Source organism: Vespa crabro, chromosome 2 (genome assembly GCF_910589235.1).
Source record: "Vespa crabro chromosome 2, iyVesCrab1.2, whole genome shotgun sequence".
NCBI lineage: Eukaryota > Metazoa > Arthropoda > Insecta > Hymenoptera > Vespidae > Vespa > Vespa crabro.
This window is the reverse complement of record NC_060956.1, coordinates 20877724-20903193: the sequence shown is the minus strand read 5'-3', so window position 1 is coordinate 20903193 and position 25470 is coordinate 20877724. Positions and strand designations below refer to the sequence as shown.

The 25470-nt window shown below is 35.3% G+C and overlaps 1 protein-coding gene across 4 annotated transcripts in view; it reads right to left on the bottom strand.

Moving 5' to 3' along the window:
* Positions 1–754: 754 nt before the first annotated feature.
* The window catches only part of LOC124422282, a 52250-nt gene continuing 27534 nt past the window's right edge, over positions 755–25470 (bottom strand). The window contains exons 1-9 of one of the 4 annotated variants that reach the window (XM_046958527.1): positions 18418–19569; positions 8242–8456; positions 7054–7274; positions 6721–6943; positions 5687–5858; positions 2657–5501; positions 2189–2510; positions 1926–2125; positions 755–1814 (exon numbers count right to left, since the gene is read on the bottom strand). In XM_046958527.1, the coding sequence (XP_046814483.1) occupies positions 1646–1814; positions 1926–2125; positions 2189–2510; positions 2657–5501; positions 5687–5858; positions 6721–6943; positions 7054–7274; positions 8242–8454 (4365 nt within the window). In that variant the 5' untranslated portion in view covers positions 8455–8456; positions 18418–19569 and the 3' untranslated portion in view covers positions 755–1645. Of the gene's footprint in view, positions 1815–1925; positions 2126–2188; positions 2511–2656; positions 5502–5686; positions 5942–6720; positions 6944–7053; positions 7275–8241; positions 8457–9991; positions 10493–18417; positions 19570–25470 lie in introns of those variants that run through there. The other 3 variants (XM_046958525.1, XM_046958526.1, XM_046958528.1) reach the window with 3 other exon arrangements.

Genomic DNA, 25470 nt, shown 5'->3' with positions numbered 1-25470 from the left:
TGTGTTCTGTTTATACGTGTAAATAATGATTCCTCTTTATAATAAGGAAATATCACATTACCAGGCCACTCCCTGAAAGCAATTCATGCCAAAAGGGAAAGATTTTGCCTACTCTTTAAAAAGAATAATATATATATATATATATATATATATATATATATATATATATATATATATATGTGTGTGTAATATATATATATATGTATATATATTATTCTCAAATATATATATATATATATATATATATATATATATATATATATATATATATTACTCTCCGTTTGTCTATAATATTAAAAAGAAAAAAAAAAATAAACATAGAAATAATAATAAAATTAAAAAAAAAAAAAAAAAAAAAAAAAAACAAAACAAAATGAAACGTTTAATTTAATTTGAATTTAACACCGAATAAATCGAATTCATTTATAAAGAACACATTTATATCACAAATTTATAATTTTCTACTATATGTATATATTAGATAAAAATATCTCAACGAGAGGTCCGATATTTTGATATTTCCCATTTTTATCACTCGTTTCTTCCTCGTTTAGGGTTACTACACACATAGATGGCAGTATTATCCCATTAAAAAAAAAGAAATCTTAGTTGACTTTACATTAGACTATATTTACAGAGATAAATTGAAAGAATGAGACTTCCCAAGGAGATCATATAGCTTGCGACAAATTCTGATATTTTGGAAATAAAACGAAAGTAATAGTTTTTTTTTTTTTTTCCTTTTTTTTTGTCCTATTTTCTTTTTTGCGTTTTTTTTCCTTTTCCTTTTTTAAAATCTTCACAATTGTTACAAACTCAACGATTTAAAAAAAGAAAAAAAAAAAAAGAAAAAGATAGGGATGAAACTAATAACGTTGATAGAAAAACATATTTTTGAGCGAAAAGAATCGAAAGTTATGCGAATCTAACGATTACGTGCAAATCTAAACGTACTATGACTTTTTTTTCCAATACACTCAAATATCACGAGTAGAATAAAACGAAAACATTTTAATCGTTCAATCTTCTATGTAACAGATATTAACTTAAACGAGTAAAACACATACCAACTTTGCAACACGCCATCCCTAACTTCTCTTCTTTCAAAAAAAAAAAAAAATACCAAAAGAAAAAAAAGAGAGAAACAAAATTGATGTAGAAGAAACTATCGCAAGCTAATGCTACTAAGCACATCCCACGTCACAAATATATTTTAAACATACCATAAATAAGAGAGAAGGATCGTAAATATGATCAACTCTCCTATAGCTTTCAAATTGGTTATTGTTATTATTATTATTATAATAATTATTATTATTATTATTATTATAATTATAATTATTATTATTATTATTATTATCTCTCTTAGTGTACCAACGTCAAATTCTTTCTAATACGTGATCCCACTTTCTCGCGCGTGTGTGTGTGTGTGTGTGTGTGTGTGTGAAGAAGAACAAAAAAAAAGAAAGAAAGAAAAAAAGAAAGAAAGAAAGAAAGAAAGAAAGAAAGAAAAAAAACAGAAACAAAACAAGATCTTTTAGTTTCCTCTTCTCGCAGTCACATACATAGCGAATCAAACCTCGACATGAAGGGGACTAGGTGGGCGGAGCGATCGGCAGCAACCCCATGGAAAGAGCCACGTGGCTCAGCACCTTGGTGAAAATTTTGGATTTGTAGGACCATGAATATAACTTCTAAGTTCCTTTGGTGGTTCTGATCCAAAATCCGAGGCTGTATCTACATCGGACTTGCGGCAAATGATCATACGTATGTCAGTGTGTAGATAAATCCTGCCTGATTTCCCGGACATGAATCTATAAAAAAGAAACAAAGAAAAAAAAAAAAAAAACAAATTAGATATAAATAATATCATTGATATTAATGAAAGTTTAAGGATAAAGGAATGCTATAGAGTATATTTATACCTAAGATGTACGAGGTAGCGTAGGGTTTTATCCCGTAAAGTTCTTTGACGTAAAAAAGTATGAGATCGTGGTGGCATGTCGGAAAGATCATACAGAACTACGAACATCTTGACAACTGTACCCAATGGATTGAGTAGGGTCACTTGAATAGTACCACTTCTGGGTACCTGATAACCCTTCTTTCCTAGATTAATATGAGCCTATAATAAAGGAAAGAATATTGTAAGCTGAGATAGTTTATTATGGAAAGAATTGATACGTACGAGGTACGGTGTAGAGACTTTGTCATTGTCCCCGAGAGTATAGAAGAACACAGTAACTGGAAGCTTTCGATGTTTAGGACAGAAGGAACCACTTGCACCGAGTTCCGCTGTGAACCCGTGAACAGTCGATACTGGTTCGAGTCTACCGTTCAAAGCTGATTCCTCGAAGCTACCTAAGAGAGCATGACTCTGTGGCCTGTTTCGTGAGGTCGAACGTCTTCTCGGTGGTTCTTCGCCTTCGCATGCATTCTCTGTTTCTCGATCGGTCTCCTCCAACGAGACCGCACCTGGACTTGGTGGTGTATTCAATTCAAAGAGCGCACTAATGAAACAAAGAAAGACAAAAAAAAAGAAAAAAAAAAAGAAAGAAAGATAGAAAAATCATTCTTAAAGGATAAAACGAATATATTAGAAAGTTTGTTTTAAGAAAATTAATCCGCTTCCTGATGTTCGTTTATATTTACATACCTTCTTTTCGAGGAAACGGAATTCAAGCTACTGTCATAGTCGAAACAGCAGCTACCTCTTCTCAATGGGGCAGGACTCGATGTAAGGGGCAAACCAGTCCTACTGTGGAATACCATTGACGCCGCGTTCTCCAAAGACCTTCGAAACCTTTCTTGCTCGATCGCCGAAGGAACAGCTTTGTCGAGTGTCTCATCGTCCTCGGTATTGCTACTGCTGAAGCCGGCCTTGTGATTGTTATTTCGTATTTTGGAAGACGAGAAACTGTTTTGCAAAGAGACCGGCGTAATTTTAACGGCGGATGGAACAGGATCTTTATTATTATGTGCTTTATTATCTCGATTAGTTTGATCTCCGTGTTCATCTTCGTAATCGTCCTTTTTAATTTGATTTGTACTGTACAGCCTGTTCATGGGATCTCCCTTGTTGCAGACGTTACTACGATGATCCTCCTTGTAATTTGTACTATGTATCCTTGAGTTTTGATGTGCGCCATTTGTACTAGAATCTAAAGACGACGATTCTGATCGTTCCTCGATCCTTCCTATCTCCTCCGGAAAATTCGAAAAATCTATTTTTCTCTTTATTTTGACCTCTCTCAAATTACGTGTCGTATTGTCAACCGAATTACCAGTCTGAATGTTATTGCAAGACAAATTTAAATTCATACTGTTTAAACGTTGAGAAGAATTTCGTACGCATTGTTGTGCTTGTTGTTGTTGTTGTTGTTGTTGTTGTTGTTGTTGCTGCTGTTGTTGTTGTTGTTGTTGCTGTTGTTGTTGTTGTTGTTGTTGTTGTTGTTGTTGCTGTTGAAGATTATCTTCCGTCGCCTTCCTTTCTTGTTCCTTTTTAAAGAGTTGACGAAAACGATTGAATTTTTTATTCAATGCCAACGGCAACGACTTGTCGTCTTCGTATGGTGCGATTCTCAAATCATGTTCGAGTTTCCCGATCGAATTTGACTGTTCCAACCTAGAATTAGTTTCGTTATCGGTTTTTGCATTCAACGTGGCAATTTGAGATCTGGTCCCATTGGAAATATCCGACAGACCTTTCCGATCCTTGTTTGTTCGCAATATGGCCCCCAATAATACATCTGCCTTATTCGATACACTTTGTAAACAATCGACTGGATTAGCACTCACACGTTTGTCCGTTACGCAAGATTTATCGCTTTTCAATTCGTCGTTCATATAATTTCCTAGTTTGTTCTGCCTCTCGTGGGTTGGATTATAAATATTTTTACTTCCATAAACGCGATCTAATGCGACGCTTTTGTCGGCTAATCGATGCTCGTTTTTCTTGCAATACCTGTGATTACAATTCTCGCATGGTTTAATCCGTGCATCCACGTGATTGACAACAAGATATTCATTGGAATCCAAATTGGTAGGAAACTTAGTCGAAGGCTTTTCGAAGGAGCCATCCTCGAGGGATTTCTCGTATCTATCGCGTCTCTTGATGGTTTTCAAAGGAGTCCTCTTACGTCCGGAGGGTGTCCTGGCTCTTAACACCGCCAAAACTTCGTCGAATTCACGCTGGCTAAGTTCCAAGTTGCAGTTTTTAAACTTGACCTCGTTACCATGCTGATCCTGAGATTTCAAGTTCGTGTCTTTGGCTTTACTATTTTCAACGTAACCATTGTTAGGTGAAACTCCAAGAACACGACTAGGTACCCTGGTAAACCAATCCAGAATACCACCTTCCTCTTTTGCCTTGTCCTTCTCGGATTGTTGTCCATCCGGGAAAGACAGCTTCGACATCATCTGATTCAAATCTTTGTTAGGCTTCCCACGACATCTTGGATTCTCATCGTTCCTAAATGTTTCCTTACAATCGCCGCATCCGAAACCATTTATCGAGGATTTCGATCGAGTTTGGTGTACCGTACAGGGCGATTCAAAAGTATCTTGCTTAGATTTGATATATGTGCTCTCGTACGTAGAAGGTCCTGGATTGGATTCGTGGAAAGGCGTAGCTCGTTTGAAGGGATCTATCACAGGTGGTGCAGGCACGGAATACATTCTCGATGATCCATTAAAACGTCCTTCCTTTGGTCCTCGTAAACTCTGAAAGCCGCACTTGCCATTGGCACCGCTATTGTTCCAAGACTCGACGAATGACCACGGTAAGGAAGAATTAAATGGTATGAGGTTCTCGAAGAGACCATTCTTTTCCATCGATTTACTCTCAGCCGGTGTGCCAGTGCAATTAATGTTCTTACGAAATCCGCCACCGGTACTGCCACCACCACCACCACCACCACCACCACCACCTTCATTACCACAGCCACTACCACCACATCCTTTCTCCGATCGTCGCGTTTTCTCTTCTCCTAATTCGCACGATTTCGCTTCCGCACCGTTCATCGTGTTTTCGAGTGTAAGCTTGTAACGTTTTTCAACGTTACCATCTCGTTCCTCGATACTCAACTGTGTCTTAAAGCAACGCTCGAGATTGTCAGAATTTAGATTATTACGACTCTTAAGCGTGTTCTCCTCGAACCGATTCTGATGATGTCCATTTGAAAATTTTATAGCCGTGACTCCACGATTATTCAACATCTCCGAGGATGATCTAGGATAACTCGAGCTCGAACTTGTTATCAAACGATCGTTATCTCTTTGCTCTCGTACACTTGACTCCCGGACGGCCGGCAGTGGCATAGCCTGAAACGTTACGCTAGGACTAACATCCGGTGGACCACAAGGAAGGGATCTACGACGTTTTCTCTCGCCAATAGGCCTGGCGATCGATGGGGAAGGCGGAGAAGCATCTTCTTCCTCGCAACGACAATGATGTTTGCCTGGCTTGTTGCATGGTGTATGGAGCCTATCGTCCAGCAGTACTGTTTAAACATACAGACAAACATTCGATTATCGTCTCGTTCAACCGAAACGACTTTTGATATTATCCGATCGTCGTTCAGAAAGGAATAGAAAGATAGAGAGAGAGAGAGAGAGAGAGAGAGAGAGAAAGAGAGATAAGTAGATACGGGACGATCTATTACGTTTTTATTTTTATATTACTCACCCGGCATAACGAGGCCGTCGGAGTTTTGCGAAGTGTTCGTCGATACCACGGGAATCGTTTTGGTTGGAGTTAGCGCCCTAGCGACACCTTCCTCGTCTTTCTCTTTCGTCGGATGTAACGAGCAGCTAAGTATCGGCACCTCTTCCATCCGTGGCAATGCCCAAACGGTGACCTAAAATTTACAGCACAAATCCTCTTCAGGTCCATTAAATGCACTCACACCGCTCGTACAAGATTGGGTAGCCGGTGACTCATCTGCTGGTTAAAAGTAGGTATAGTTAGTGTCCTCGGGCACTAAAATAGAAGCGAGGAAGGTAATACGGTTCGTTCACGAGAAACCACCATGCGGATGTACGGGGTGATGCGATATCTTTATCAAGACGGAGCAGATCCGTTGTCGATGTCTTTGAGAAGCATCGATGATCGATTTCCAAAAGGACGAAACGTATTCGATATCTCGTTCGTAGACACTAGTCGAGGAGACGAAACGCAAAGGTCTTGGTAGCGACGTCAATTCGCATCGAACACCCTGTATATCGTCAATGGTTCAATGGACGCTGTGATCTCGCTCTTTGGATCTCGCGAGAAATAACAGATTACTTCCGACGCTCTCTCGTGATATATGCATTACGTATGTACATACATAGTATAAAACGTAAATGCAACATCATACACGAGACGTCTATAAGAGGATCTAAAATGCAGACGTTGACTCGAATTCTAACGATAGAACTGTCTTCTTGCAGAAACGATACATATATATATATATATATATATATATATATATATATATATATTTTAAACAAATCGTGCAAGTCCATGTGCACGCATCTGATCCAGAGATCGGGAGATGGACCATATCCGAAAATAACATATATTTCGAGCGGCACTAGCGTCTGCTAAAATAACATCTGTGCTAATTTTTTTTTTCTTTTCTTTTTTTTTTTCATGAAAATTGAAGAGAGAGAAAAAGAGAGAGAGAGAGAGAGAGAGAGAGAAAAGGTGAAGCAACAAGAGGAAAAAAAGTATCTCACCTTGATGGAACTTCCGTCGCCGTTACCAGCTAGAGGAAAAGTATGTTCGACCGGCGAGTCCCGAAATTTCCTTAGATTATCCTCATTGTACGGCACGACTCTTGTTGCAACGTAATTCGGTTCTATCCCGTTGCTTCTGGACCACCAGGCGGCAACTTGGCTAAAGTGTAATCTAGAACGGACTGCCTGATAAAGTCCTTGGAAATTCATCGTTTCCGGGCTCCTGCGAAACGGATAGATGATCATCGTGTTAATTATATTCAAAAAAATATATAAACTCAATGTTTATAATAAATATAAAAATTAATATATATACATAATAAGTGAACTTACTTGCTTGGTACAACGCAAATGGACCAATACTCGAGCAAAAGTTCCGAAGTTTGTTGCCATGGTGAGATGGATAAGGACGGTACAGGACAAATTGGGTGCTTGCTGGTAGCTTTTGCCAAGCCGCACTGACAATTGCTGCAGAGTAGTACTTCGACGCATAGGAACGATCCGATCGCAGTTCGATCGGCGAGTTCTCGAACTAGGACAAGATACCGGTCGCACTGTACCGATAGTAGAAATCATATCAATTAAAGAGAGAAAGAGAGAGAAAGAGAGAGAGAGAGGGCAAATCGAGACAAATTATATGTAACCTTAAATCTATCGTCGAGTTTATCGATATCGATATCGGTGGTTAAGAGACCGGACTTCGGACCAATCCCGAAAGTTATCGAATAAAATTTGATCCTTCGGAAGAGCTCCAATTACAACGAACGCCATCGAATTCGATATCCAAAAATTCTTTTGGTTTAGAACTCGTACGTTGGCTTCTCTTAACCAGAAACCACCATCGCCACTAACACTAATACCATCACCATCATCACCACGCGATGTCGCGTTTCTGCTTTTCCTCGTAAACTGAACTATCGTTCGTTGAAAACCAAGAGAGATCGGAGACACGCGTGGTCTGACAATGCGAGAGTAATGCGAGTCGTGAATCGTGAGTCATGTATAAGCGCCCATCTATGTATATATATATATATATGTATATATATGTATATATATATGTATATGTATATATATATATACACATATATATCTCTGCAAAGAAGGTATAGAGTGCGATTCATCGTCTCGCGTGACCCGTCCTTTCCTGGAATTGTACTTACGATCGTACAACGTGCAAATGTACAACCATCTGTTCTACCACAGAAATGCGAGTAGAACTTGCTTTAATGATCAAATCCATTTAAACGATCATTTTGAGATTCCTTCATTTGAGAGAAGGAAAAAAAAAAAAAAAAAAAAAGAAAAAATGAAAATAAATCCCCCTAGGGAACAAAAAATAGAAAAAAAAAAAAAAAAAAAAAAAAAATAAATAAATAAATGTGTATATACACGCTTGAATATTTTTTTCTATTGTTCATTCGAAACGTTTAATGTCACAAAACGAAATTACAAAACGAAAAAGGAAGGTCGGTGGTCCCGTTCAGATTTTTAACGAAGACGTGACTTCACAAAACGACTCACCAAATAATTGTCCTCTTCGCAGACGTGGTTGTTTGGGAAAGGTTGCATGGGCGGCGCACAATGGGGACCCTCTTTGTAGCCACGCGGAGGACCCTGGATTCTCCCTTCGCATACAAGGACTCCAAGAGCTCGGAACATACTAAGAATACCGCCTCGACTACCAGCCCCATTTGGGCTGGGAGTGCTTCCTGTCACCGCACCTAGGCAGTGCATTCCTGTAACAAAGTAAATAGAGAAATTAAAACAAAAAATAAAAAAAAAAAAAAAGAAATAAAGAAAGAAAGAAAGAATGAATGAATGAATGAATGAAAGAAAACGAGCCACGTTGAAACAGATTTTTCACTCGAGATTCAATCTTGTTCGAATCGAATGCAAACTTTTCGCAAATTAATTTTATTCCCTTTTCTTCATTTCTTCTTTCTCCCGAGCACATCGTCCCGACAAAATCTATCTTCTTATAAACTTTTGCTATGAAAGGTTTAATCAAATTGTAAATTTTTCTCTTTAAGAAATACAAAATCTTATATTTGCTTGATACGAAAAGATCTATTAAAAATATTCATTTAATATTACATTCGTCGATTAATTCGAAATACGACATTCGTAATTTATACAAGCGTATATTATTATTTTTCTCTCGTGCGATAAAGTTAAATCGGTACAATTTTATTATCGATTAAATGCATCATAGCCTACAGACATATTTAGGTTATACGTATCGACGTTTAAATTTTCCCTGGAATTCTTACGATCTGCGGCGAAGGAGTAAATTTTTGTTGTTATTATTGTTCTTGCAATAATATATAAAACTCGATGTATAGATTTTTCATTGGATCGTCGATTGTTCAGATTTCAAAGCTTTCGACAAGCTTGATGATTTGAAATTTTACCTTCGAGTGGCATGTTTTTTTTTTTACCCCTCTTCTTTCTTTTTTTTTTTGTTTTACAAAAAAATTCTTTCGTTACATTTTGTTTTATAAATTGAAAAAAAAAAAAAAGAAAACGAAAAGAAAAAAGAAACGATAATAATTTTGTAAAAGAAACAAACTTGATTTTGTTAAAAGGGCATATTCGATTTTTCGCAGAAAAAAAAAAATTGTTGAATTCGAATTGCGAAATCTGTATGACGTACATATATATCTATAACTATGTATAAACTCGATTCATTGAATTATTGTAAATGATCCGTCTCGGATTATCAATGTGAAACCTTGAAAAAGATATTTCCCGATCGTTCGAGAATCTTTTATCAGCACGTTATACGGACGTAGAAATATCGATTAAATACGTTTTAACAATCGACTAAGAGAAATTGGCACGATACCAAAGGGCTCTTAGTTCTTCTCGCAAGGTCGGCTATTTGAAGACAAAGAGACAATGATTTCTTCGTTCCTATCCTATACGTAGATAGGCATATATATATATCAAGTTGTCCGAAAAATTCGTGCCGATTTTATCATTACTTTACCTATCACAAATATATATATCAATAAAATTTGAACACGTTTATTTATCCTGAATAATATTTATGTAAATAAATAATTACGTACAATACATGTATGTATGTAATAATCGATCGGGAAAATAAATAATACGAATAAGACAAATGACTTTCTCGAGAATTAAAGAGATTGATTTATAATTAAATGACATATTATTATCCTACGAAAGATGAAAGCTAAACGCGATTACGTTGCTATATCCTGTTAAAATTTTTATAATGAACGTTCATCTATAATACCGTCTGCACCTTCGAACTTTCCAATTCCATCGAGGAAGCAATTCGACATACAGCTTAACAGGATCGTCGACATTTTTACGATTCTCTCTCCTGAACAAATCGTAATCATCCTCTTTCGTTCATTTTCATTCTCTGTCATGACTTCGATATTCGTCTCGTTTTATTTCTACTTCTACTCCTTTCTTTTTCTTCCTCCTTTTCCACTTTTTCTCTTTCTTCTTCTTCTTCTTGTTTTTCGTCGTCGTCAACGTTATCGTCGTTGTCGTCGATCGTCGAGAAATAAATTTACAAATGTGTGTCATTCGTGAGAGTAAATCGTGTTGGACGTTGAACAAGCATTACTAATAACTTCGTTCCTTTCCATATAGGTGAATTAAAGCGTCGAACCGGATCACAGACTTTAGCTTTTCTCTTCTTTACACTGACAACAAGACTCGATGGACGAGAAAAGAAAGTCGAAGGAAAGATAAGTCTCTCTCTTCCTCTCTCCTCCTCTCTCTTCCTCTCTCTCTCTCTCTCTTTGTTTGAAATGAATATCGTTCAACTTTGACTAAGATCAACTTTGAAAAGTCGTTGACTCGAAACGAATACGATTGAGGGAAAAAAATTAAAGGAAAAAAAAAGTTTTACTTTTATATATATACATATGTATTAAAGATTTACATAACTATATATATATATATATTTATTAATATGTATATATATATATATATATATATATATATATATATATTTGTGTACGTGGTATTCTCTCAATGTAGCTTTTACATTAACAAAATCGAGGTCAAGAAGGTGCGAAAACGCGTTGGTGGACCAATTACATGCTACGTACGTACTCTTTTGTCTCTCTCTCTCTCTCTCTCTCTCTCTCTCTCTCTCTCTCTCTCTCTCTCTCTCTCTCTCTTTCTATCTCTCCAGTTTTCTTTCACAAGCCGCAGTCGACTTTTGTTAGGGCGAGAGAAGAGAAAAGCGTAAAATACGGAAGAGGAAGAGGAAGAACTAAAGAAGAAGAAAAAAAAGAAGAAGACGGACGGAACAACTTTGGACGTTGGGCTCGTTAGCAAAGTCAATGACCGAGAAAATCCGTCGACTTATCTGTCTATTCTTTCTTTATCACACGAACGAACACACTTTCACGAACGAAATGTTGATGATCGGTAAATTTTCTTTTCAAAAAGATCCTCTTGGCTGTAGTCAATGGTCGTAAAATTTTTCCTTATTAAAAACGAACTTCAAAATAATATTATTGTTATCTTTACAACACGATCGTCGAATACGAAGAAACGAATTTAATTCGATTTGGAAGCACACGTTAAAGAATAATAAATAAAAGAAGAAAAAAAAAAGAAAAAAAAAGAAAGAAAAAAGAAGAGAAAAAAATAAATAAAAATAATCACATTTGGAGACATCGAGAGAAACAAAATACTACGATCACTTTAATGAATCACCAATCCGAAGATTTGTCATGAATTCTCAAATAATTATTAAACTACTTAATAACATGATTTGTCGAGCATGAATAAGTGAATTCAAAATTGTATTTGGAAACGCTCGTTGGAGAAAACGAGAGAGAAAAAGAAAACTAACAAAAAATAAAGATAATAGAAGAAAAAAAGAAAATTTTTTCCTCGATATGAGGATACGTAATGAGACGAATTTTTTTTTTCTTTTTTCTTTTTTTTTTTTTTTTTTTTTTTTTCTGAAACAAAGAGAAAGAGAGAAAAGGGGGATAGATAGACGGAAAATAGACAGGCGAGAGAGAGAGTGGGAGAGAGAGAGAGAGAGACGAAAGATTAGAACGGTGTCTACTTTAGGTTGTTAGGCGATTAGGCGAAGAGAGACTTTCCGCGCAGCGACGCGAAGAAAAGCCGGCCGATGTTCCGGCTCGCGCGAACTCAACGAGGAATTTGAATAAAGAACGACGCGGCGTAAGGTTCTTATACGGTCCGTGGCGCATAAGGGAAGCCGGAGGAGGGTGGTCGGGAGGGTAACCGGAGAGAGGGTAGTATACAGAGTCTCTCTCTCTTTCTCTCTGCCTGTCTGTCTCTCTGTATCTTTCTCTCTCTCTCTCTCTCTCTCTCTTTCTCTCCCGTTGGTTATCCCTCGGCGTGCACGAGGGTGATCGTACGTGCGTGTCATGCGCAAAACTTTGAATCCTCTCTCCGATAGATCCCTCGGGAGCTCTCTTTCTATGGTAGAGAGAGGAACGACCGAAACGAATAATTAACGCGTAGAGGCGATAATTGAATGACACGAAGCAACACCGATCGATCACGAGTGGACAATGTTCCTGTGGGTTTGTTTAAAGGAAAAAAAAAGAGAAAAAAAAAGAAAAAAAAGAGAAAAAAAAAAGAAAGGAAGAACAAAAAATCATTCTCTTTTTTCATTTCATTTTTAATCGAATATTAAATCGATCGAACTTTATCAATCGCTTATATCGTTTAAAGTAAGTAATTAAGTACTTATATATTCATAATAATATATTTATAAATGTATTGTCTTATTACAAAAATTTACAGTCTAGGAAATGTTTCTATTATTAATTAACTTGTTATATATATATATATATCAAATGTGAATAAAATTGTAATAACAAATTGAGCTTTAACAATTAATACGTGTTTATCACGGATATTTAACGTGAGCTAGCAATGTCCTAGAGTATCTACAACATTATATACAATAAATAAATAAATAAATAAATAAATAAATAAATAAATAAATATATATATATATAACTACGTATATAGATACAAAATACACACGTATACGGTCAAAGAAGGAGACTCGGATGCACGAGGTGATTGCACTCGAGTACCGTGCTTCGAGCTTCGACGCCGACAAAAGCCGAGAAAGCTTCTTTCTCGCACGGAAAGTAGCCGAGTGAGAGCCAGCTGACTTCATATAGGGATAGAGAAGGAAGGTGCTCCGCTTCGTTGCGGGAGGTTGACGAGGGTAAAGGAGGAAGAGGAGGAGGAGGAGGAGATGAAGGAAAAGAAAGAGAGAGAAGAGAATCTAACGTTCCTATCGAAACAACGAAGATGTGCAACGCATCATCAACGAGTTGATTCAACTGAGGAGAACAACACGTACATACATACGTTTGAGCAACTTCATTCGTTCTTCTCATATTAATCAATGAGCGAAGTCGAAGAAGAGAGAGAGAAAGAGAGAGACAGAGAGAGAGAGAGAGAGAGAGAGAGAGAGAGAAATGATATCGTACGACTTCTCTCGATAACTCGATGACTGTCTCGTTCTTTTTCATTCCTCGCAAAACTTCTTCACTATTATCGATTCAAAGAAAACTCGAGGTGGGGGAGGAGAGGAGGGGGAAAGGAGTTTCTTTAAGATTCGAGGTCATGGTTATCCAAAAAGAACAAACAATTGTGTACGTTCTAAAAACGAAGATCTTCGTTCCTAGTATTATAATAATAATAAGACACGACGCTAGAAATAGGGAGGGTTAGAGAGAAAGAGAGAAGATATGATTTCTCGTGCATCGTTAAAAGAATATGTAAAAGTAAATCTTTCTTTTTCTTTGATTATCCTTTGAGAATTATCTGAGAATTTTTTGATTTGGTTTGTTTGTTTGATTGTTTGGTTTGTTTTTTCCCCTTATTTTTTTTTCTTTTTCTTTTTTTTCTTTTTTTTTTTTTTTTATTTTATTTTGTTTCGTTTCGTTTTGTTTTCGTCGAAATCTCAAATTCCGCTCTTCCCTTTCGATCTCTTTTTCTTCGCTCGTTTTAACGTGCAAAAATATAAAAGTTATTTGGAATCTCTCTCCTTCTGGTAGTCTCTTCGATCGAGATATTAATAACGCTGGATGGTCACGGCCGGCTGCTTAACGATCGCTAAATTATTCTCAGGGAAAAAAATATTGCGGCTGAATGGCGCCATTTATATCGAAAAATATATATATATATATATATATATATATATATATATTTATATATATAGTATGAATATACTTTTTTGATCTTCTTCCTGATTTTTTAAGACACATACATACACACACACAGAGAGAGGGGGGGGGAGGTGAGAGAGAAAGGATTAATTTTTGAGACTAAAATATGATCATCATAAGTTATAAAATAAATTAAAAATTTTCAAATAGACATCGAGAGATATAGACTCAATCGATCAGTAAATAAAACATATTAATCAATGATGATTGACAATTGTTAATAAAAGAAAGAAAAAAAAAAAAAGAAAGGAAATAAAGAAAGAAAGAAAAAAAAAAAAAAGAAATGAAAAAACTTATTTTCAATGAGTACGAGAGACAATGTGACAAGAAGATTATAAAAATATTTTGTAAGAATATTTATCGATGAGCTATGAAAAGCGATCCAATCGATCGATTATCGAAAGAGGACAATGGAGCTAAATGGGAAAAGAAAGGAGAAAAAAAAGAAGATGGACGTGCGGACAGAGACAGCGAAAGAGAAAAAAAGAGAGAGAGAGAGAGAGAGAGAGAGAGAGAGAGAGAGAGAGAGAGAAAGGTCAATAACCCGGAAAGGAGGAGAGGACCGGCTCAATGATTTTCGTCCTTTTTGTCAAGAAGTGTAGTCTCACGAGAACTAAACCCAACGAGGCCAGACGACTTTGTAACGACGAGAAGAAGGTGCAGGATGACCGACCGGTCTCTCCGCTTGAAAACTCCACCTACATGTTTCTTCAAGAAAGAAAGAGAGAGGGAGAGGGAGCAAGGAAGAAAGAAAAAAAGGAAGAAAACGAAAGAAGAAGAAGAAGAACAACAACAACAAGAAGTAAAAGAAGAAGAAAAATAACAAGTAGAAGAAGTAGAATAAAATCGGCTAATGGCAGGGTAATTGAAAGCAGAAGCGTCTTTTTTAATACCGTTTCATCGTAACACGAAAAGGTCCTCGTTATTCGAACGACTCTACCAACCAGTTAGACCAACTTCTCTATTCCATCTAACGAAGAAGTCGGAATAGCCTCGAAGGAAGGAAGGAAGGAAGGAAGAATTGTACGAGTGGAGAGAAATAAGAGGGAGAAATAAAAATAAAAAAAAAAAAAAAAGAAGAAGAAGAAGAAGAAGAAGAAAGAAAAAATAAAATAAAGCAGAAGAAGAAGGAAAAGAAAAAAAAACAGAAAAAGAAAAAGAAGGAAAAGAGGTCTGCTTGGAAGGCACAAAGGAACGGCCTCGCGAGTTCTCTCCTAGCCGTTTCTGCGAATCGAAAGCAGAGGACAAAGGAGCCGACGTGTTCCCTTTATCTCACTCTTTCTTTCTATCTATCTATCTGGTCAATATATATATATATATATATATATATATATATATATATATCTCCCTCCCTCTCTCCCTCTCTCCCTCCTTCTCACTCCTTCTCACTTGGTTCTCCAGCAAGTGGCTCGTTTTTCCGATGTCATCGAAACTCGAGGGAGGAAACGATCTCGTTGTTTCATTGCATCTCCTTCTACTGATCTTTTCAGCTTGCCAAAAGCATGACACATTTCACTGAGCAATCACCTCCTCCTCCTTCCCCTCCTCCTCGTCCTCCTCCTCCTCCTCCACCACCTCCTATTTTTCTTCTTCTTCTTCTTTATCTTATCGCTAAACTTTTGTCATTAATTCTGTTGTTTCTTTTTTTTTATTATTATTATTATTATATCTTTTTGTTCTGTTCTCTTCTTCTTTCTTTTTTATTCATTTTTTATTTCATTCTCTCTCCGAAAAAAAAAAAGAAAGAAAGAAAGAAAAAAGAAAAGAACGGTGAGGTCGACGGTAAGGTTCTTGAACGATTAAAGTGACTGGCGTCTCCCTTTGTTTTATACTCGTGCATCTGTGTACGCATGTGTATGTCTGTGTGTGTGTGTGTACGTATTATGGATATGAAGAGAAGGATCGAGAGAAAGAGAGGGAGAGAGAGAGAGAGAGAGAAAGAGATCGTAATAAAAAATATGAGCGATAACAACTAGGGCACAAGTGGGTGGGGCGGGGGGTGTGATGATAAAACTCGCTCGATCAAACTCTCCTCGATGATTTCAATATTTCTTCTCCTTTCCATCGAATGGATTGATTAATCTAAACTATTTTATATTCATCCTTATTTTTTCTTTCTTTCTTTTTTTTGTGTGTATGTGTTTTTTTTTCTTTTTTTCTATGTACACTTCAACGAAATTGTCAATGAGAGCTCAGTTTTAAACAAACTTATGATCGATTTTTCACACTTTATAAACGGGAATAAATAATAAAAAGAAGAAGAAGAGGAAGCGAAACAAAAAAAAAAAAAAGAAAAAGGAAATGAGAGAGAATAAAAGAGATTTTTGATTTTTTTCTTTTTTTACGATTAGAATGGTTAAATGGAGTTTCGATAGAATATATATATATATATATATATATATATATATATATATATATAGCATATGCTCGGTATATTTCATAGCTGACTTTCCCTGATCGGTAATCGTATACGTTTACACGATCGATGAAGGAAATCATCGATCGATCGATCGATCGATCGGTACTGCACTTCATTGAAATCATTCGCATCGAATCATTGGGTTTTCCGTTAGTCGTGCTCCGTTATTCTTTACATAGGGATATCTTGACAAGAAACATGTATATCAAATATATACGTAGAAACGTTGACTCATTGCAATTATAAATTTATTAACGCCAGTTTCATTTTCTAGATCAAATGACGCAGGATTAGAGACATCAGAGAATAACGAGAGAGAGAGAGAGAGAGAAAAGAAAAAAAAAAGTACACTTTTAATAGTCCGTTTCGTTATGATAATCCATCCGATATATATATATATTTTTTTTCTTTAATTAACGACAATTCTCTATTTGCAATTAACGATACTTAGAAACGAGAATGTGATCTACCTATTATATAAATAAGTATTAAAATACACGGAAGTATATTTTACTAATGCACGCAACTAACGAACAGAATCTATTTCATTTTATATAGATATATATTCGTATCTATGTATATGTGTGTTGTGTGTATATATATATATATATATATATATAGACATCTGTCGTTGAAAATCGTTTTGAATAACGATCAATTATCCTGACACGAATCAGTCTCGTATTGTCGCGAGATAATTTGTACTTCTCTACGTTCGGTGAGAGAACCGTAAGATCCATTCGTCTAATCACAAAGAACGGTTACATTTGCCAAGAATGATTTATATTTATCTTCGCGGTATAATCTTTTGTATTACAGAGGAAAGATGAGATAAAAGGAGGAAAAGAAAAAGAATGAAAAAAAGAAAATAAGTAAATAAATAAATTATGGAGAGAGAAAAAAATTAAAAAGGAACTTGCAACGAAGATATTGTAGAGAAAGCTTTGAATAGGCGATGATAATAATAATAATAATAATAATAATAATAATAATAATAATAATAATAAAATGGAGAATGTTACGATAAATTTTAATCTCGTTTTTTTCTTTTCTCGATTAAAATACGACGAAGTTCTACGACGTTTAAAAAACTTAATTTGAAACTACTCATAGAAAACTTGTAATCATTTAATTAATGAAAAGTAGTAATTAATTTGTTTTCTACGCGAGATATTGAAAAGAAGTTTTGTAAAAAAAATTATCACAATAATATGATATATATATATATATATATTTATATTTATATGTATGTATGTATAGGTATACATAAGTTAAAATACCAACGAATCAAAGTCAAACGATAAAACTAGAAATGGTAACCACTATCAGAAAGAACCGCTCATATAAATCCTTTGGCGCTACGCTTGGTTGGTCTCTCGAAAGAGATCTAAAAGGAACTCGAAACGGCGATTTCCCTATTTCCGTATTCAAGAGGCTTTAGAAGCCGTATCGCATTTAAATGGAGATCTCGATGCTTTCGACTTAACATTGCGTACTTCCGTTTCTACACTTTTTTTCTTCTTTCTTCTTCTTCTTCTTTTTTCTTTTTTTTTTTTTTATAATTCGTATTTTAATCCTTTTTCTTTTTTTCTTTCATACCAAACACAAATTTCCTTATATAAAATACCTATATATATATATATATATATATACACGATATTTGAGAAACAGGAAGAACAGAAAGATGGACTCCTTTGGGATTGAGTATTGAAACCAACCCTCTTTTATATTAGCCATAAATATAGATCTCATGAATGAAAGTAAAAAAAAAAAAAAAAAAAAAAAAAAAAAAAAAATAAAAAATAAAAAAATAAAAAAAGAAAAAAAAAAAAAAGAATGATAAAAAATCAAGAAGAAAAAAAATTGATAGAGAAACGGATATATTTATGAAATCGATCGACATTAAAGAAAATATTTCATCGACTTCATTTTATACATATGTATACATACATACATACATACATACATATATATATATATACGTATAAAAAATCCTATATATACATATATATCCTACGTGATATTGAAGATCGATGGAAAAATAAATTTCACCCTTTAAAAGGAGAACGACACCACCGGCAAGTTTTCAATCTCCCCAAGCGTTATCTCGTCCTTTGCCGGAGTTTTTTTGTCCTTCCCCAGACTTCCCTTCCCTTTTCGTCCTTCGACACGGAGCATCGTACCCGCTTTTCACGTCTAGACGCTGCGTTCCCTCTCTCATTTCGTCGGATTGCCGGGAGGAGGTCGAGAAACCTGGATCGTCTTGGCTCGGCAAAAAATGAAAGACTCGAAGTAGCAGAGCAAGGAGTAGCAAAGAGTAGCAAAGAGTAGCAAGTAAGTAAGCAACCAAGCGAGCAAGCGAGCAAGCAAGCTCGTTTTTCGAAACGATGTAAGATATCATTGAGAATCTTTGAAATTTTGAAGAAATACTTTTATATCGTTGGAATGAACACGATGAATTTGAGTTACTTCACTTTGACACTGAAGAAAATAGAAAAAGAATAAGAGGGGAAGAGGAGGAGGAGGAGGAGGAGGAGGAAGATGAAGAAGAAAGAAAAAAGAAAAGGTGAAGAGAAGGGAAGAACTTCGTTACTTTCGAAACATTATTAAACTACCTTTTTCTTTGTACCATGCTCGAAAGCTTACGAAAAGCAAGCGCCGATCAGAAGCACCTATCGATCGCGTTGTTCCACCTTGTGCTTCCGTTCTCGATATGCTCTTTATTCTCGATATGCTAGAGCTAGCGTTCTGTGCCTCGACGACGGTCATTTAGTCAAAATTTGCAAAGTCCGCTGTCTGTTCTTTCTTTTTTATTTTCTCGATTTATTTATTTATTTATTTATTTATTTTTTACTATCATTATTTCTCTTTCTTTTCTTTAATCTTTTCATGCGATAAGACAAAGCGTATTTACGTGGATAACATCTGTACACATATATTTCTTTCTTTTTCATTCATTCACTCGCTCTTGCTGATTTATTTGACGATTATGAGAGAGATTCCGTGTTTCTTAGAGCTTTTCGTGATAATTATTGACTAAGTAGAAAAGAGAAAGAGAGTTTTAATGAGCCGAGACGAGGAACAAAGCAAATGACAATATTACTTTCTCCGAATGAAATAACCCTCATTTTCCAATTACGTTTGATTGATCTCAAAGGAGCGATGCGAAGTCTAGAGACAGAGAATGAGAGAGAGAGAGAGAGAGAGAGAGAGAGAGAGAGAGAGAGAGAGAGAGAGAGAAAGAGAGATTGATTTCTCTAAATGACGTTGTCTAGAAGGCAGACTTGATAAATATGAAGAGACACGCCTTATCCTATTCTGGATAAGGATTGAATGAAGGAGAGAGCAATCAAATACGAAACGTAAAGATTATTTCAAAAGAAGATCGTCCAAAATAGTTTTTATATTTTCATTTAAATCTTTCAAAAAGATGTATCATTTCTGTTAGATTTCATTATGATATAACGAAATATGAATACGATAGTAAAGAAGAAGCTATCGAATTGAACGAGGTAGAAGGACAGAAAAGATAAATAAACACATACATACATACATACATACATACATACATTTACACACAAACACACACATATACACCCATATATACATAAATACATACGTATAACAACGTTTAGTCTTACTCTTCCGAATCGACGTTTTGTCCGTGGGTTTCCATTCGATGAATCTCATGGATCGTATAACTCGAGAGAGCCAGGGGCCCTATACAACACAGCTGTTACTACTAACCGTTCAGGAAACTTGTAACTTGCTGCACCGGCGGCCAAGCCTGCACCTTGTTTTCTTTCGTCACGTGTATGAGAGAAGCGAGGTGCCGTGTATACGAGCCGTCCTGCGGACGTGACACAACAACAACAAATTTAAAGGGACCTACCTAAATCCTAATAGGGCTACCAATTCGATTCGACTCGACTCGACTCGACCCGACCCGACCCGACCCAATCCAATCCAACTAATCACCAACGCTATACTAAAACATTCTAATAATCATTTTCTTACTGGTCTCTATTGTCAATATACAATATTTATTCTTTAACATCTGTCAGACTGGTACGGGGAGTCAATGACATATTTATGTAACTATACACGCATCTATATATATATATCACATATTTGTTTCTCGATTAGAATACCTCGAAACCTTTAAGAAGATTTCACCTTATCGGTTAAGTAACTCTTTCGTACGATAGATAAGATTGAAAAGTTTGTATTATTTTGACAGAGATCTTTTGACTGCGCAGTTTTTAAAACGACATCTTCCGCGTCGAGATAACAGAGCTTTCTAACGTTTACTTCTATAATACATATATAACATTTTATATATATATATATATATATATATATATATATATATACGCAGGAAGGAGAGAAGAGTTTTACGGGTCGTTATCGTAGATCGCTCGATAAACGATGGTATGACTGGTGTCCGGGATCGTATGAAAGAGAACAACAGAATGAGACGGATATATAGATAGATAGATAGACAGATAGCGAGAGAGAGAGAGAGAGAGAGAGAGAGAGAGAGAGAGAGAGAGAGAGAGAAAATGAAAAACGCGAGAAGACGAGACTCCCTGTTAGGATCTTCCTCAACGCTTAATATTTTCCCGCTGCGTTGGAGCAACCGGTAGCCTTAATGGATCCCTCTTCTCTCTCGCTCTGTGGCCCACATTGTGAGAGAGCTACGTGTGGGTTTCGAGATCCCGCGTTGTTATATCGTCCAACCGAAAAACATCGTGCATCGGAGTTTAAACACACCAGGCCCATTATAGTGATTCCAAAGGGATTTCAGATTTCGCGAGAGTTGATACTCGAACTCGATTTACATATAAGTATACACATATACATATATATATATATATATGTGTGTGTGTGTGTGTGTGTGTATACATGTATGTATATGTATATATGCATCTCGCGAACATATTCCATGCAAATAGGATGGGGAGTTGTATTGCATTGAAAAGAGAAAAGCATAAGGAAAAGTTATTTTCCAGTCTGCGTGAGTCCATTCGACAATTGTAGTTGAGTTTGTCCCGATGTTTCTTCAAGTTATTATTGGCGAGCACGCACTAAAGCACGCACTCTCCTTTCTCTTCTCTTCTCTTTCGTTTCTTTTTTTTTCTCTTTTTTGTTTTTTCTTTCTCTTTCTTTTTTTTTTCCGTTTTCCTCTTTCTTTTCTCTTCGTCGTTGCCGTTAAAGCGTAATCACCCGATCCTTACGACGACGTTTTAAGCATGTTAAATAAAGTGGGGACTGTGTCGTACGATCTTAATCGCATAAGATTTAGATTATTACTGGTAATACAGAACAACAGTCGGCCGATAATTGATTGTTCCTTTCCAATGTTACGATCGTAAACCATCAAGATCTACGAGAGAAAAACGACGGACAGATGAAGATAGAGAAAAAAAAAGAAAAATATGTGCAATGCACTGAGAAAAGCTTTTCTAGATATATCAAAGTAGATCGAGCATGATGGTTTACAAAGAAAGAGGCTTCTTTCGCTTCGAGGATTAATCGATTGTGTATTACTAGAATTCGAGTTCTCTCTCTTTTTCTTTAAACCATTACTCTCTTCGACAACGAAAACGAAGAAAAAGGAAAAAAAAAAAAGGCAAATTTTCCGAAATAATCTCGCAAACGGAAGTATGTTCTTGATGATAAAAGGGCTAAGCTTCGTGTATTTGTCGGTTCGACACACACACACACAAGCGCGCCATCATCATCATCATCATCATCATCATCATCGCCGCCAGAAAACGAGCTTCTATTTCCAGAGTCACGATAGACGTTGTTAGACGTAAGCACGTACGAAGGAACGAGGTCGAGAAATGATTTTCTCTTAAAATTAATCGCTTGAAATTCTTAAATATAACGAGGTTTTTTTATATATATATATATCGTCCGTTTGTCGTTAATAAAATCTAAAGTATATATAATATAGAGATAGAGATAGGAAGAGAGAGAGAGAGAGAGAGAGAGAGGGAGAGAGAGTGACGTAATATTTAACGGTGAGAACAGACGTTTATGAAGAGACTACCAATTTTCATTCATAACACTTTTATTTTCATACTTAACGTTCTAATCAAAGATCCACGCAGTTGGTCTATCATTTCGATTGGTTCTACTTTTCTTTTTCTTTTTTTTTTTATTTTTTATTTTAACGTTTTTAAAAGTAATGCTTTTTAAAACTCGACAAACATTTTTCTAAAGCAAAAATGAAAAGTAAAAGCTCAACGTGTGTATACTCGGAATATACAAAACATCTATCTACAATGCCTTTTTTCAGTGTTTCATGTTAAAACTATCTACATAAAAAGGAAAGAAAAAAAAAAAAGGTCTAAAAAATGAGAAAAGCTTTCATTGTGTTCGAAGAAAGTTGCATCATAAAAACGCGTCAAGAATAATCTCTACGAGGCATGACGCACAGAAAACAGCTTAAAATTGTTTTATTGTGGGGAAACTTGATGGAGATTAAGAATTCGATGAAGTACCGGAAAAATAAAAACGAGTAGAAAACTTAAGACGAGTATACTTGAGAATAAAGTAAGGGATTTATGATAAATAGATAAGAGACATTAAAAGATCGACTAACACATATTTCATATTGAACAAAAACAATTCAATATCATTGTTATATTTCCAATCATCGATTCCGTCGTGAACAGTGTTTTTTATTTTTTTTTTTTTTTTATTTTTTACTTTTTATTTTTTGAAATGACTATGCGAAAACTAAATTCTAACAAAGGTTTTTCGTCTTCGAATAAAAGGAGAGATTTTCGTTCGTTCAAGTCATTCATATGTGCTCTTTAAATATTCATGATAGTAGAACGTATATAATAATCTGACTGATAGTGATATATCCAACAACGATACCGTGTCGATATAAATGAATGAAATTGAACTGTTTAATATAACGACGGAACGTTGAAGGAACGGAGATTGGATTGAATCTGAATTGAAATCCATGTGAATTGAGCTTTAGATTGTGACGGTTCGTGAGACGAACAATTTCATCGGAGGGAAACTTCGGCTCGATAATATCGACTCGTACTTGGTTCAAAGAACAATAAACACTTTCGATAGCGGGACCCCATTAAAATCACGTTACAATTACCGAATACCTTATTCCGTATTTATTATTCACATTTGGCACATTTTACGAAGAAATTAAAAAATTAGAAAAAAGAAAACTAATAAAATACAAATATTTATACTCTTTTAGTTCCTTTATAAAAGAATAGAAAAAAAAAAGAGTAAAAGAAAAATTAAAATTAACTACGAAAGAAAAAGAAGAAGAAGAAGAAGAAGAAAGCTTAGAAATAAAAGAAGTTTATATAAATGATTCAAAAATATCACTTTGAGCGATAGCAGAGTAATAAGAGAGCTTTCAATGGGTTCGTTTTACGACGCGTTTTGTGTTCGACGAAGCCCATCGTATTTGTCGCTTGAAGCGTGAATGCTCGGGGATCAAAGGGCCAAACGCAAAATGGACGGGACGGCGAAGGGCAGACGAAGAGGAAGAGAAGAGAAGAGAAGAGAAGAGAAGAGAAGAGAAGAGAAGAGAAGAGAAGAGAAGAGAAGTGAAGAGAAGGGAAGGGAAGGGACGAGAAGGGTTCTGCTTGCAGTTCTTGCGACGTCAACGGAAGGACAACGGTGGTGGGGTATTTTCTGCAGACGTAGTAAACGTTGCGTAGAACTACAAAATGTATATACACACACACATATATATATATATATAGATAGGATAAAATGGTGTGTGTGTGTGTGTGCGATGCGAGTAGAATGGTCGGTCGGGGCATACGGAACTGGACAAAAAGTGGTCAGACGAATAGAGTGCCATATTATGACCATATTACAAGCCGCCGACGCGCAAACACACAGATGATGACAGCGCAACACGTGTAATAAAACATAATGATGATAATAACAATAACAATAATAATAATAATAACATTCAAAGACAATGATACCCAAATGTTTATTTATTTCCTTCTTCTTCTTTTTTTTTTGTTCTCCATTTCAAATACTCGTACAATCAGATTCATTCTGATTATTGTGACGAGCATTTAATCCAATATTCTTTTTTTTTCTTTTCGCTATCAATGTTGTCCCTCGTATACTGTATAACGTTATAACAAAGAGGTATGAGAGGAATATATGTAAACGAGGATGGACAAGAGAAAGAAAGAGAAAGAAAGAGAGAGAGAGAGAGAGAGAGAGAGAGAGAGAGAGAGAGAGACGTATGTGTACATCAACGATGAGCATAAAGGCCAATTCACCGTTCTCGCTTCGTTGAATCGCTCTCTTCCACGCATAAAGAAAAGATCCTTCTTTTTGATGCCTCGATTCGAAACTTTACCTCTACTTTATCCTTTACCTATCTTTAGTACCCTTTTCGTATAAAAAATATATCGAGTCCACTCATTCGTTACTTCGCTCGTTGTTTCGAAGTTCGTCTCTTTTAATATGATATTATGTAACAGACCGTCCCTCGGAACATCGTAACACACGTAACACACGTATGTATGTTACGAATAGATCTTATATTGACTTTGATAGGAAAAAATAATACCTACGTAAACGATAAATGATATAGTATGATGGATATTATGTTTTATAATACTTGAAATAATCATTGAAAGGCTGAAAGAGTGATAGACAACATAAATACTTTATTATAATAATACGTAATTAAAATAAATACATACTTATAATAATGATGATAATAATAATAATAATAATAATAATAATAAAACAAAAGAAATATTATTATTTGCTACAGAACGTATTAAAAAAAAAAAAAGAAAGAAAGAAAGAAAGAAAAAAAAACGCTGCAAGAATGATAGAAAAGATATATAAGTATATGCGTAAAATAACAGAATATTAATTGCTAAAACTAATTCCTGGGCCATTAGAAAAAAAAAAAAAAAAAAAAAAAATAATGTACTTACAAAGAAAAAATAACAAGATATTAAAAAGTATATTAAAAAGATATTTTAAAGTACTCGAAATAATTATGGAAAAAAAAAAAAAGTAAACATTGTAAAGAATGATAACAAGATTAAACGAGTAAGTCATAATCAA